This window comes from Cucurbita maxima, unplaced genomic scaffold (genome assembly GCF_002738345.1).
Source record: "Cucurbita maxima cultivar Rimu unplaced genomic scaffold, Cmax_1.0 Cma_Scf00046, whole genome shotgun sequence".
Classification (NCBI taxonomy): domain Eukaryota; kingdom Viridiplantae; phylum Streptophyta; class Magnoliopsida; order Cucurbitales; family Cucurbitaceae; genus Cucurbita; species Cucurbita maxima.
In genome coordinates this window covers 440760-454684 of record NW_019272062.1, presented here as the reverse complement: position 1 = coordinate 454684, position 13925 = coordinate 440760, and the positions used below count along the sequence as shown (strand labels likewise).

General features: G+C 36.7%; 2 protein-coding genes across 3 annotated transcripts; both read right to left on the bottom strand.

The window, feature by feature from the left end:
• Positions 1 to 4833: 4833 nt before the first annotated feature.
• LOC111470632 (protein ABCI7, chloroplastic-like) lies at positions 4834 to 10446 on the bottom strand. The gene is made up of 3 exons (XM_023116206.1): positions 9520 to 10446; positions 6828 to 7087; positions 4834 to 5421 (listed from the first exon to the last, which is right to left on the bottom strand). The coding sequence occupies exons 1-3, from the start codon at positions 10417 to 10419 to the stop codon at positions 5100 to 5102; spliced, it is 1482 nt and encodes a 493-aa protein (XP_022971974.1). The 5' UTR covers positions 10420 to 10446; the 3' UTR covers positions 4834 to 5099.
• Positions 10447 to 10817: 371 nt separating this feature from the next.
• LOC111470642 (NAC domain-containing protein 71-like) lies at positions 10818 to 13596 on the bottom strand. Of its 2 annotated transcripts, none has more exons than XM_023116220.1 (4): positions 13213 to 13596; positions 11856 to 12133; positions 11456 to 11764; positions 10818 to 11376 (listed from the first exon to the last, which is right to left on the bottom strand). In XM_023116220.1, the coding sequence occupies exons 1-4, from the start codon at positions 13367 to 13369 to the stop codon at positions 11179 to 11181; spliced, it is 942 nt and encodes a 313-aa protein (XP_022971988.1). In that variant the 5' UTR covers positions 13370 to 13596; the 3' UTR covers positions 10818 to 11178. The 2 variants fall into 2 exon arrangements, with proteins under 2 accessions (XP_022971988.1, XP_022971989.1); XM_023116221.1 differs by having other exon boundaries at positions 10818 to 11373.
• Between the last annotated feature and the right edge of the window lie 329 nt (positions 13597 to 13925).

Here is a 13925-nt window from a genome sequence, read left to right as displayed (position 1 = left end):
AATATTTATCCATTTATTTCCCGACATGAAATTTTTAACATTTCTTATTTAAAATTAAAATTTTTTGAAAATTTTATTGATTTCACACATGCAAATAAAATTATTAAAATTTGAACGTGGATTCCATTATTTAAGCTTGACATTTTCTTCCTCCCACCTACTCCCATAAATGAATTAGCTTGGAATTTAAGTTTTTTTACCAAAAATAAATAAATAAACCAACAATACATAAATATATTATAAATTAATTTACGTTTAGAGAGGTCGAGTCCAAGTTCGGCAAGCGCTAATTTTGAACCAGACAGAGAATTTATATTTTAAACGAAAAATGGTGAATTGATTTCTCCCCCATTAAGTAAATAGAGCCGAGGTTCAAAATTATATTTTATTTCGTTTCTACCCAATTTTTCACTTATATATATAAATATAGATGTATAAAAATTCAAGATTCTTTTAAATGTATAACGAAAAAAATTTACGAAAAACCCAATTCCCATGAGCTTCCGATAAAAAAATTTCTGCCCTGATTCCGGTAACGATAAATGAAAATTTTCACTTAGATAAAGATCGAAAAAGATGACAAGGTGAGGCAGAAAAGGCTTCTCCATCTATACGCTGCTGATCTATAGATATCTCTATTTATGTGTTAAAATTTTCAAGACGGGGATCAACGTAGTCAATTTCTAAAAGTATATCGATCCCATTAAACGTTTTAAAAATATAGTGACTAAAACGAACTCGAGTTGAAATTGCAGCGATCAAAGTATTTTGGAATATTAATATATACGTAAACAGACGAATTGAATGTTTTTTATAAATGAAAGTCAACCGTTCAATAATTATTGTCGTATACTATTTTCTTAGTAAAAAAAAATGTTGATAAATTATTTATTGCTTTATTTTTGTGTGGTTTTAATTTTTTTTCACTTATTATATTTAAAAGGAAAAAGAAAAAAGAATAATATTTGTGTTCTTGGATAATAAAAAAGAATAATTTTTTTATTTCTTAATGAAATTGACAACGAAGATCCATCTTTGTCAAACAATACCTACCCAAGATTTCTCTTTTATATTATTTTCCCCCCACTTTTGGTTTTAGATAATTAAATGAAAAGAAAATATGATTAATTACGTCTTAAACACGAAATTAATATTTTTTTCAAAACCTTATGGCCTCGTGGTAACCGTTCAAGCCAACTACTAATAGATATTGTCCGTTTTGACTCGTTACGTATCGTGATTAGCCTCACAATTTTAAAACTCATCTCTTAATGAGAGATTTCCACACCTTACAATGAATGATTAGTTCTTCTCTCCAACAAATTTGGGGTCTCACTAACTTTATATCTAAATATTGTTACTGTATAGAAAGATCTTAGCTGGCTCATGGGTCGAACCAAATAGGGTGTCCCTCTTAAGCAAGTCCCGAGAGGACTTCGCTTGGTTGATTCATGATTTATGTTTTAACAGTTCACGCCCACTACTAATAGATATTGTCCGTTTTGGCTCATTACTTATCGTCGTCAACCTCACAGTTTTAAAACGCATCTTCTAAGGAAAGATTTTCACACACTTCTCTCCAGCCGATGTGGGGTCTCACTAACTTTATATCTAAATATTGTTACTGTATAGAAAGATCTTAGTTGGTTCATGGGTCAAGCCAAATAGACAGTTCCTCTTAAGCAAGTCTCGAGAGGACTTGACTTTGTTGATTCGTGATTTATGTTTTAACAGTTCACGCTCACTACTAATAGATATTTTCTATTTTGGCCCATTACGTATTGTCGTTAGCCTCACAGTTTTAAAACGCATTTCCTAAGGAGAGATTTCCACACGCTTATAAGGAATGGTTCGTTCCCCTCTCCAGTCGATGTGGGGTCTCACTAACTTTATATCTAAACATTGTTACTATATAGAAAGATCTTAGCTGGTTCATGGGTCGAGCCAAATAGGGTGTTCCTCTTAAGCAAGTCCCGAGAGGATTTGGCTTGGTTGATCCATGATTCATGTTTCATCTTTCGTTTCCTTTTCATTTGTTTCATTAATATATATATCGATCAATTCCCAATTCTTTCTTTTTTTATTGATTCTTTGTCAATCGAGATGCATGGATTCATGAATCTAAGTGTCGATATAAGTAATTATTAAGATGTTCAAAAGATCGATGCGTTAAGTTATCTACAAAAATAAATAATAAAAAGAATTGAAGGGGGAGAAGGAGAAGGAGAAGTCTTTACCTACCACATATCCAAATCATGATTAAGTTAATTTAAAATTGAATTAATAATTCGGTAAAGATGATTAGTGGTACTAATTGGAAGTTAAGGAAATAGTCATAAAAAGGATTAAATTATTAATTAATTTAAACTCTAATGTGCTCTCTTTACGTGCATTCATTGTTCTTCCATTTCTTCAACCAAACGCCTTTAGATTTAGTCTTTTCAATTTTTTTTTTTTTTTAATTTGAAATTTGAGAATTAGTTTTCTCAAAGATTATGCAAAAATATAAGAACCCTTTTACTCGTTAAAAAAATTACACTTTTGTCCCTAACCGTTGGATTCAGTTGTATTTAGATCTTTGAATTTTTAAACTCGATATTTGAACGTTTAAAACTTGAAAAAAAATGGGTTAGTTAGTCCATGGCTAGTGTAGTCGTCTGGTGTTTGCTCATCTCCCTCGATTTAAGATGAGTGGGAGAAGAGAGTAGTAGACAATGATAATACGCAATGAAATCGGTAGCATTTAGTAAGAGGGATGTCATGCTATCGTCCAAAATAGTAGAGGAATAAAAGGAAATTACATTAATAACAATGTTTGTATTTAGGAGAATTTAATGTCATGATATACATATTTGAATTTGTGACGCTAGAGTACATGAATGAACCGAACCCACATCTAAAAGAGAGCGATTTTGAGAATATAGTAGTTAAAATTATGTTGGGTGTTGGTCTGTGGAGATAGCTTTCACTCTTAGCAACAAGAAATAAGTAACGTGATTTGTCACAAGAGAATGTCAAGATTATTATGTGAGATTCACATTAGTTGGATAGAGAACGAAAATTTCTTATAAAGGTGTGGAAATCTCTCCCTAATCAACGCGTTTTAAGAATCGTGAGATTGACGGCGACACGTAATGAACCAAAATGGACAATATCTACTAGCGGAGGGCTTGAGTTGTTACACATCAGGTGTCGAATTCAGATTTTGAATCCTGATTAGTGATACGTAACAAGCCAAAACAGGCAATATCATCCGTGGTCAAACTAAGGTCCGAATCCTAATCTAAAAGAACGTGAGATGTTTGTTAGTGAGAGTCGGTTACCAAATTTTGTAAGTGTACATCATATTCATAAAGTCGTTAAAATAGGGAGATGGTGACACTTGGAGAACTACTCCATTAAAGTTCAACCTTCATATTTTGGCTGTTTTCTCTTCTTTTTCTTCGTTTAACAATGAACACAAGACAACAAATTAGAGAATGTCAAGAAAGTGTCCAAAATTAGGAGGAATTAATGAAGAATAAATTTATACACGATTTTATAGTCAACTTTCTAGACTCGTTTTGGATTCAGTTGGATTAGTTTGTCCATTTTTTCCCTTTTGTAAGTATTTTCGATCCAATTAAGATTAGAAAACGACATTGTTTTGGACAATTTATAATATTTAACACGTTTAGAATTTGTTTTAGAATAATTTAATGATGTTAACTCATAGATAGATTTAAAGCTCAATTTTATGAATGGATGGAATATGGATCATGTGAAGTGAATCTAGGAATAGTTGGCCAAAGCACGTTTAGGAGAGCATCAAGTTGAGCCTGAAATTGTAAGTGAGTTGACTGTTAGAACGTCTTCGGCCTAAGGTTGGACGAGTTGTTTGGCACATGAATAATGTCTAACATATGACTTATTTACGTGTTATTATTTATGATATGATATGCTAATAAACTTCTGTGATGCATGTACTTCCTACTTATTGATTCTTATTTGTTAAACATGAATGATTCCACGAATATGTATGTCTTATAGGAAATTTATGTCATGATAAATAAGAAAGTATTGTGTGTTTCATCATCTCATTGAACCATAATTCTTAACACGGGACCTCATATATTTTTTGGCAATTGAGCGTGTGCTAACTCATAGTCATACCTAGTGGCACGTATACAAGTCTACTTAATGGATTCATGTATGCATGGACAAAGAAGTATTATGCATCCAAAAAAATAAATCACACCAGTCATAAAGCTTGTTGCATGAAGTATTTTTAAATATTCATCATGTTTTTCTTTTATATCGATTATGTTTTTACCATGTTTGCAAGGTTTATGAACGTTGAATTCAATAATTTTCTCACATAATAGTCATGAAATACACGTCATAGCGATTCTGTTTTTAAGGGAAAAGTTGGCTCCTTACACTAAGAATCTACTCGACCAATAAACCTAATCAATATTGCATACATAATGTTTGACTAACGAACCATTTAAAAAACTGATGGATGATATATTATTATACATAATGTTTGACTAACGAACCATATAAAAAAAATAGTTTGAAATCTTAAAAGCATGTATGATAATGTCATGTTGGGTAGAATGAAGAAAAATGGCATACCAAAACATTATTGTTGCTTCTATATGTGCATAAAAGATTTGACATTTCCTTAGTCAAACACTTGTTCATTTAGGCATTTCACCAAACACCTTACATAACATGGGATTTCACAACTTCTTTCATATTACCACTTGGATAGTTCTTCAAACCCATCTTCCAAGAATTTAAATTAATCAATTTTTTTTTTTTAAGTATTCAAATGCTACTCGACATATATCATCGATCGACTAGACATACCAAACATATATCATCGATCAACAGGATATATTAGACATATATCAACGATGACTAGGACATAAAGACATAAGAAAACTCAAGATAATGATTTTAAAAAAACAAGGATTTATTTGGGAGCTCCCAACAGTTCTTGTGGTTTTTAAGTTCGAATAGATATGATATCATTACAGCTACAAATGGAGGATAAGGTGGGATTATAATACTTACTTGAAACAAAAAAAATGCTTGATTTTCAAGGCCTGTGGTTAGTGTTGGGATGTTTCAAGTGTGGGGTTCAACAATTCTTTTATATGATGCTCGACTCTCTTGCGAACGGAGCTGGAAGGTAAGCGTTCGATCACCTCGGATCCGAAAGAAAATATCAGAGCCTTCCTTGCTGTCTTCAAATCGATGCCACGAGCCTGAAAATAGAAGAGTTGGGTTTCCTCCAGGTCACTTATAGCAGCTCCATGCGAACACTTGACATCATCGGCAATGATTTGAAGATTCGGTTTGACGTTCACAGTCGCTCGAGGTTCCAGAAGAAGACTCCTTGTTAGTTGTCCTGCATCTGTTTGCTGTGCATATCTGGAGAATTTAAGTTCTTCTATTAAGGAGTGAAAATAAGTGACAATAGAATGATCTTATTAAAGCAAGATGAGAATGAAAAGAGTGCTGTAAAGCACTAAATGGAACACGAGGAACGAACAGCAAAGACGGTCATTTTCCCAAAATAATAAAGTTTTGCTATAGTTGATTATGAATTATGAATGTAACAGTCTAAGATCACCGCTAGCAGATATTATCCTCTTTGGCCTTTTCCTTCCAAGCTTTCCTTCAAGGTTTTAAAATGCGTCTACTAGAGAGAGGTTTCCACACTTTTATAAACAATACTTTGTTCTCCTCTCCAACCGATGCGAGATCTCACAATTCATCCCCCTTCAGGACCTAGCATTCTCGCTGACACTCAATCCCCTCTCCAATCGATATTGTGAGATCCCACATCGATTGGGGTAAACAGCGAAGTATTCTTTATAAGGACGTGGAAACCTCTACCCAACATATATGTTTTAAAAACCTTGAGGGAAAACCAAAAAATGACACTATTTGCTAGTGGTGGGCTTGGACTTGTGCTGTTACAATAAAGAAGGCATCCAACCAGTACTTGCAGCATCCAAGAAAACTTTTACAATATTAGTCATCATCTCACCTTAAACCACAAGAAAATTTAAAATTATGTGAAAGGCAAACCAGTTTCTCCATCAAAGTAGAACTATCCCTTCAAGAAAGAGCCTCATCTTTTCTTCTTGGCATATCTATGTCAGTTTCCTGCATTCATCTTTTGATTGATAAGTAATTGTCACTCTTTAGGATTGTATTTAGGATTGTAATTATATGACTATGAGATCCACATTGATTGGAGAGGATAACGAATCATTTTTTATAAGGGTGTGGAACCCACGCCCTAACAAACATGTTTTAAAAACCTGGAAGAAAAGTTCGAGAGGAAAAAACCAAAGAGGACAATATCCGCTAGAAGTGGACGTGGGCTGTTACAAATGGTATTAGAGTCAGACATCGGGCGATGTGCGAGCAAAGAGGCTGAGCCCTGAAGGAGGTGGACCTGAGACAGTGGAGTGGCAACATCGATTGGAGAAGGGAACAAATACCAGCGGGGATGTTGGGTCCCGAAAGGGAGTGGATTGTAAGATCTCACATCGGTTGGGAAGGAGAACGAAACATTCTTTATACGGGTGTGGAAACCTCCCCCTAACAGATGCGTTTTAAAAACTTTAAGGGGAAGTTCGAGAGGAAAAACCCAAAGAGGACAATATCTGCTAACGGTAGACTTTTGACCGTTATAAATTGACACATTTTTGTAATCATGAAGTGACTTAGAACTGCAAGGATTGTAATTATATGACGATGACGAACTTGTGTTGAGAAATGTGATCTACGGTTAACGAGTCTACGAAAGAGAAAGAAAGATGTACCTGTTGACCTTTACGTTACCATCAAATACAGCTTGTCCTTGGGGATTGGCGACGATACATTTATGAAGTTGTCGAGAATATCCTCGGGGGTGGTCGAGCACTAGGCTACTGTGTAGATCTTGTGTTTGATTGCCAACTGATAAGTGCAGTGTTGATAATTCTGTGGTAGTCTCTGGTCCCAATTGCTGGATATGGATATTGTGTCTACTCAATCTTCCGCCAGTGCTAATCTCCACAAGCTCGTAAGCACTGGTTGATTCCTGTAATAATTTCAGACAATTATTTTAGTGCCACGCTCAACCTTTCAAGCGCCAAAGTCGAGTATAAGGCACGAAAAATGAGAGCAAATAATGATGAAATCAAGTAGAATCAAAACGGTTAAAGTGCATCTGTAAATCTATTTTTCTTGATTATCTAATACATGTAACAACTAAAGCCTACTGCTAACAGGTATTGTCCGCTTTGGTCCGTTACATATCGTTGTCAACCTCATGATTGTAAAATGCGTCTGCTAGAGATAGGTTTCCACACTCTTATAACAGATATTTCGTTCTCGATCTCACAATCTCATTCCCCTCTCTAACCGAAGTCAGATCTCACAATCCATCTTCCTTGGGTGCCCAGCGTCCTCGTTAGCACATGGCTCAGTGTCTGTTTCCACACCTTTATAAGGAATGTTTCACTTCCCTCTCCAATCGATGTGAGATCTCACATACCAAGATGGGCAAACATAACAGCAAGAAACAAAATAGTCTGTTATAGCTACCTATATCCACTAATCATTACAATTCCTATAGAGGTTCTCCACACAAGATTTCAAGTTTATAGAGGATTGTCAAGAAAATCAATAAAATTTGACCAACAAGTGACAGCTTCGAGGGAACCAACTAAATCCAATCTCGTTCACGACTAACCTTGATCCACCACTTTGAGGAAAGCGATGGGACCATCTACCTGTTTTTACACACAAGAAATAACACATGGCAAACAAGAGGTGTCAAAAACATGAGCTTTTGCTGCCTTGTGGTGTATGTACTTTCACTTGTTTGAAGGAGAAAAAACTCGGGTTAACGGGCAAGGAATGTACATATAAACTAAGCAACAACCAACAGCAGCCTAAGCTTGAAAGAAGGGGAGAGGCCTAAGACTCAAACCTACTTGCCCAAAACCATACGTTACATGTAACAACCCAAGTCCACCACTAGCAAATATTGTCCTCTTTGGACTTACCCTTCCAAGCTTTCTCTCAAGGTTTTTAAAATGCGTCTGCTAAGAAGAGGTTTCTACACCCTTAATAAAGAATGTTTCATTCTCCTCCCCAACCGATGTGGGATCTCACAATCCACTCGAAGGCCCAGCGTCCTCGCTAGCACTTGTTTCGACCGATGTGGGATTTCACATTACATACGTAGACCATAAGCTTCTAGCTTAAAGAAGTCCTACAATTTTTCACATAAGGGGAGGAAAATCAGCCACTAATACAATTGAAGACCTGTATCTTCAACATAACATAGTAACAACTACTGGTTGGCACTTGATATAAGCATAGGTTACTTTTAAAAGATGCTTCCAAGAGAAAAACCTACATAGGACCATCAAAGTGAACCCAACATTGGGAAGTACATATCATATACTCCTGATTTTTATCTAAACCCAATATTGGGAAGTACATATCATATACTCCTGATTTTTATCATTTAGTTCATAACCCTTTTGGTTCATATTCTCATTTAATTCATAACCATTTTGCTTCATATTCTCATTTATTTAGTTCATTCATGTATAAGAATTAGTATGGTTATGTCTACATAAAGGCTTGTTTAGCATTGTTCTGAGATGTGGAGGCATTGTCATTTTGTATTTGTCTAGTGGAATTTGGGTTAGATTTGGGTTAGATGTGGAGTTATTGTCATTTTATATTTTCCTAGAGACAACTGGGAAGAACTTTGCTGAGAGACTTTGTATTGTGAGAGTGTGAGAGATACACTTGTAAACAGTTTGGTTATAGTGATTAACTACCACCCATGGATGTAGGAGAATTTCTTCTCTCCAAACCACATAAATCTTTGTGTCTCTTTATTTAATTTTTGTTTGTGGGTGTGTGAGTGCGATCAATCTTACTTCTGTTTCCGCTATAACAATTTGGTATCAGAACATTTTGGTTGTGGCATTAAAGTACAACAAGAGGTATCAAAGCATTGAGGTTGTGGCATTACAACACAATAATTGGGTATCAGAGCATTTTTCGTTGTGGCCTTTCAACAAACATTCTCCACATTCTATGAGATTTCACATCAGACGGGGAGGAGAATGAAACACCCTTTATAAGGGCATTGGTTGGGGAGGAGAACAAAACACACTTTATAAGGTTGTGGAAACCTCTCCCTAGTAGACGCATTTTAAAAACCTTGAGGGGAAGTGCGAAAGGGAAAGCCTAAAGAGGACAAAACACACTTTATAAGCTTGGGCCGTTATAATTCTCCACATTCCAAGCTCAACTACCAACAAATTTAACTAAGGTTATTCAGTGTAAGGGCTTGAGAACTTTGGAGATGCTATCTTAGTTCAAATCTCAGCTCAGAAAGCTTAATAACTGACAACATTGTCTCATATGGATGAAAATAAGCTATAAGCATAATGTAAAGAACAGAGCAGCCGACCAACAAAGCTAGATAATGAACAAAGAGAGTACCTGCTGAACAGAAGTCCATTTGATATGAGCAGCATTCAAAGACTGATTCTGAATATAAGAATGTTTAACCCTTCCTTTACTTCCAATTACCACATCCAAAACAGGATTTGCCCAATAAGACCTACCCTGATCCCCACTCAAGAACTCTTCAATGATTTCAATCTCCCCACCATTTTCCACCAAAACCAACACTCTAGGATTCGAAATAGCCAATTCATTCGACCCCTCCTCGCCCCCATGAATCGAAAAGTACCTCAAATGGATTGGATTCTCCACTTTACACCCCGCCGGGACATACACCACCGTCAAATCTGGAGCTCCAACGCCATTAATGGCCCAAAACAAGTCCCCCACGAACTTCCGATCAACAAAATCAGATACCCTTTTCGCAATACTTTCAGAAGGGAGATCAATCAGGCTACCCACGTAAACCCCATTTGGCAATTCAGTCAAATTGGAAACCGATTTGACAAAATGACCATCAACAATTACAACATTGGTGAATTGGTTTTCTAAAGGGATGGTTGATAGCTCAGAAGATTGCGGGGGATTCGAGATTGGGTGGATTTGGGACTGTTTTATGAAAGAAACATCGGTGAAACGGAAGGGTTCGTCTCTGCGAGAGGGCCATGGAGTAGAAAGAAGAGATTCCGATGAAGATTCTCTGAGTTTGTGGAGGGGAAAGGGTGATGAAGAAGAAGGGAGAGAGTCTTCGAGAGTTTCGGCGAGTTGAAGAACGAAGGGGTCGGAGAGTGTCGGTGGGGAAGTTTGAAGGGAGGCTCTGGTGGTGGTGGCGACGGAATTGGCTTTGAGTTTGCGTTTTGAAGAAGAAGTGGGAAATGAGGGGGACGGCGGCGTTGGGAGCCTGCCGATGTGGGGAGTAAATGTGAAGGTCGCCATGGAAGAAGCTTGTTTGTGCGTAGAATGGACGTCACATGATCGATTTGATGCTAATCACTGAGCTTACGTCTTGATTTGGGCCTTTGGCCGTCATTCATTCACTCATTCATTCATTCATTCATACATACATACATACATACATACATACATACATACATACATACATACATACATACATACATACATACATACATACATAATTATTCACGAGGTAAATGTAACTAATAAATAAATAAATAAATAAATGACCATAATTATTCACGAGGTAAATGTAACTAATAAATAAATAAATAATCTTAAAACTTAAAATACAGGAATGAAACATCATAAATCTAAATTTTGATCTTCCATCATAAATTTATAGGAAGGAGATGTCTTGATTTATATCAAAGTGAGTATACGAGTTGTGGGACTATAGGGATCGAGATAGATGCGAGTCTCGATTTTTTAATCTTCAATTGTTTTGCTATACATGTTTGGATGCTATTTGTGGACGATGCCTCTAGTGTCTTTGCACAAACACCTACAAACTTTTCCAATCATTTTAAAATTAGCACAAGTAGTAGCTATATGTGGCTCGAGATCACCCTCGACTACAAACAGAAACTCTTATAATACTTAATACTTTTACAGAATATATGACACTCGTTTTATTCCTGCATCGAAGACCGACATTAAAAGGCGTTGGCTTCGGGACCCCATCGAAATTTTCGACCTTGCATCGACAAAAGCCTAGATGATCTTTGTTGTCATTTTTCTTTATAAGCAATTTGGATACCGGTTTAGATGTGTTGAGTATGGTAGTATGCAACTACCAATCTGATTGTTATCATCTTTAAGCTCAACGTCGCCTATATAGTTCGAGTACTCATACGACGACCACGGTATCGTTGAACCCGAATAATCGAACCAAGGAAAGCATATAGACATAGCTCCCTGCATTTCTGTATAATCCAGCTACAAAGCCAAGAAATAAATGTTTGAGCAAGTCAATTACAAACATCTCAACCAAGTTTTTGTTGAACAACTTTCACACCTTGGATGAGTCAAGGATCAGATCAGGTGAGATCCATACTTTTTCTCGATTTGTCTCCATAATTGACATGCTACGCCAAGACATCATGTTCGTGTTGTAGGAACTCGTTATCGGGCTCGACAAACGACTCTCGTCTGTGAGAAAATTGGTTTGAGATGAATCGTCTTTCGAAATATTTGACAATTCATTCGAAACGACTAGTCTCATTGATGTAGAATCTTCAATATCCCGACCGTTCCCAACAATATTACCCTTTGATTCTCGAAGATTATCATTCTTTTTCACAATACGACACAAAGCAAAAGCGCCCTATAGAACACATAATATCACACACAAACACCAACACAAAGTTAGTTCTTAGCACATATGCATCATGGCATTGCTTCATAGGTATATATACCTTAAAATTAGGAGTTCCATGAGAGAACTCATCGCAAAGTCGATACTCGTGCATGACCCAATCCATTCGATCACCTGACGGTGCTCGACCGCGATGAAAAACGAGTGTCTTTCGGTATCCCATCACAGAAGATTGACAATTGATCTTCCTGTCTTTTCCAGTGGCTTTCCAGTAGCCAGCTTTGGTAGCTCTATTCGTTCTCGATCCATTCGGGTATTTTCGATCTCGAGGACAAAAGAAAAACCACTCCATATCTCGTTTGGGAAGAAAAGATTTCTCTGAAATCAGAGTAACCCAATGTTATAACAACAAAATCATGAACAGATCATGTCAAAATAGAAAGAAGTCCTTCCATTGGTACATAAAAAAATTGTCATTTCTTCTAAAGTGTTTGTGATAAATTGTGAGATCTCATGTCGGTCGGAGAAGGGAAAGAAACATTCTTTACAAGAATGTGGAAACCTCTCTCTAATAGACGTGTTTTAATATAGTGAGGCTGACGACGATATGTAACGGGCTAAAAAGCAGACAATATGTATTATCGATGGACTTAAGCTGTTATAAATGATATTAGAGCCAGACATCAGGCAGTGTGCCAACGAGAACGTTGGGCTCTCAAAGAGGTGGACTGTGTCTCCACACCACATTCCTTAAAAGGGTGTGAAGTCTCTCCTTAACATACGTGTTTTAAAACCGTGAGACTGACGACAATAAGTAATTGACTAAAGTAGCAATTCTATTAGTGGTGTGCTTGGACTCTTATGAATGATATCAGAGTCAGACATCGGACGGTGTGCCAGTAAGGACATTGGATCCTCAGAGGGGTGGACTGTGTCTCCACACCACATTTCTTTTATAGGTGTGAAAACCTCTCCCTAACAGACATTTTAAAAGTGTGAGGTTCACGGCAGTACGTAATGGACTAAAGCAAACAATACCTATTAGCGATGAGCTTATGCTATTACGAATGATATCAGAACCAGACAACGGGCGATGTGTCAATAAGGACGTTTGACTCCCAATGAGGTGGATTATGTCTCCACACCACATCCCTTATAAGGGTGTGGAAACTTCCCCTAACAGACGCGTTTTAATACGTAACGAGCTAAAACAAACCATATCTACTAGCGGTGGGCTTGAACGGTTACATAAAAACACCTTTTTATCGGCCCACTTAAAAGCAAGTGAAAAAAAGCATCACTTTCAGTTTCTTTCATTCTAAAGCTCCACTTTATGAAGAATCCAAACCTCAACAGTAACAAAGAACAAAGAACAAAGAACAAAGAACAGAGAATTTGAAGATTCATTTAGAACCAAAACAAGAAGCAAAAAGAAAAGGGTGTAAAACTAATGATACCTGGAAGCTCCCAAGGATCAAAATTGTACAAATCAATGACAGGAATCACTTCAAGCTCAATTGGAAGTCCTTCAACTTTCCTTTTGAGATAATAACCCACCAATTCTTCATCTCTTGGGTGAAATCTGAACCCTGGTGGAAGCGAACCACTCCCCATTCTTTACCCACTTCAAAAAAATGTGGAAGATCCGATGCTTTTTCAGTCGAAAACAGAGTGAAATTTCAACAGGCTGCTGCTGATGCACCTGTTTAGTTCAAGAATCATTGTCTGTTCTTAACTTTCTGGGTTTTGAGTTAACCAAATCCCCAAGATTTTGAAGAAATTTGATGGGGTTTGTGAGAAAAACAGGAAAGTTTTGAACTTTGAAATGGTTTTAAGATATCGAGAAAGAAATCTGTGTTGTTTTAGGAGTGTAAAAACAGGGGATGAAGTGGGGCTTATAAATAGACAGCCATTGGGAAGGGAACAAGCAGTCTATTGATACACCGAAAGTTTGAGATGGCTTGTCCTAAGTGCACCCAAAATTCCTATGTCTTAGGCCCCACTCTCATGTAAACTCCCACCCATTTCACACTCATTTGAGTTTCGAGTTTTTAAAATTTGGTCGGCTAGGAAGTTTCACACCTTTATAAAGAATAGTTCGTTCTACTTCTCAACCGATATGAGATCTCTCAATCCACCCTCTTAAGAGCCCAGCGCCCTTACTAATGCA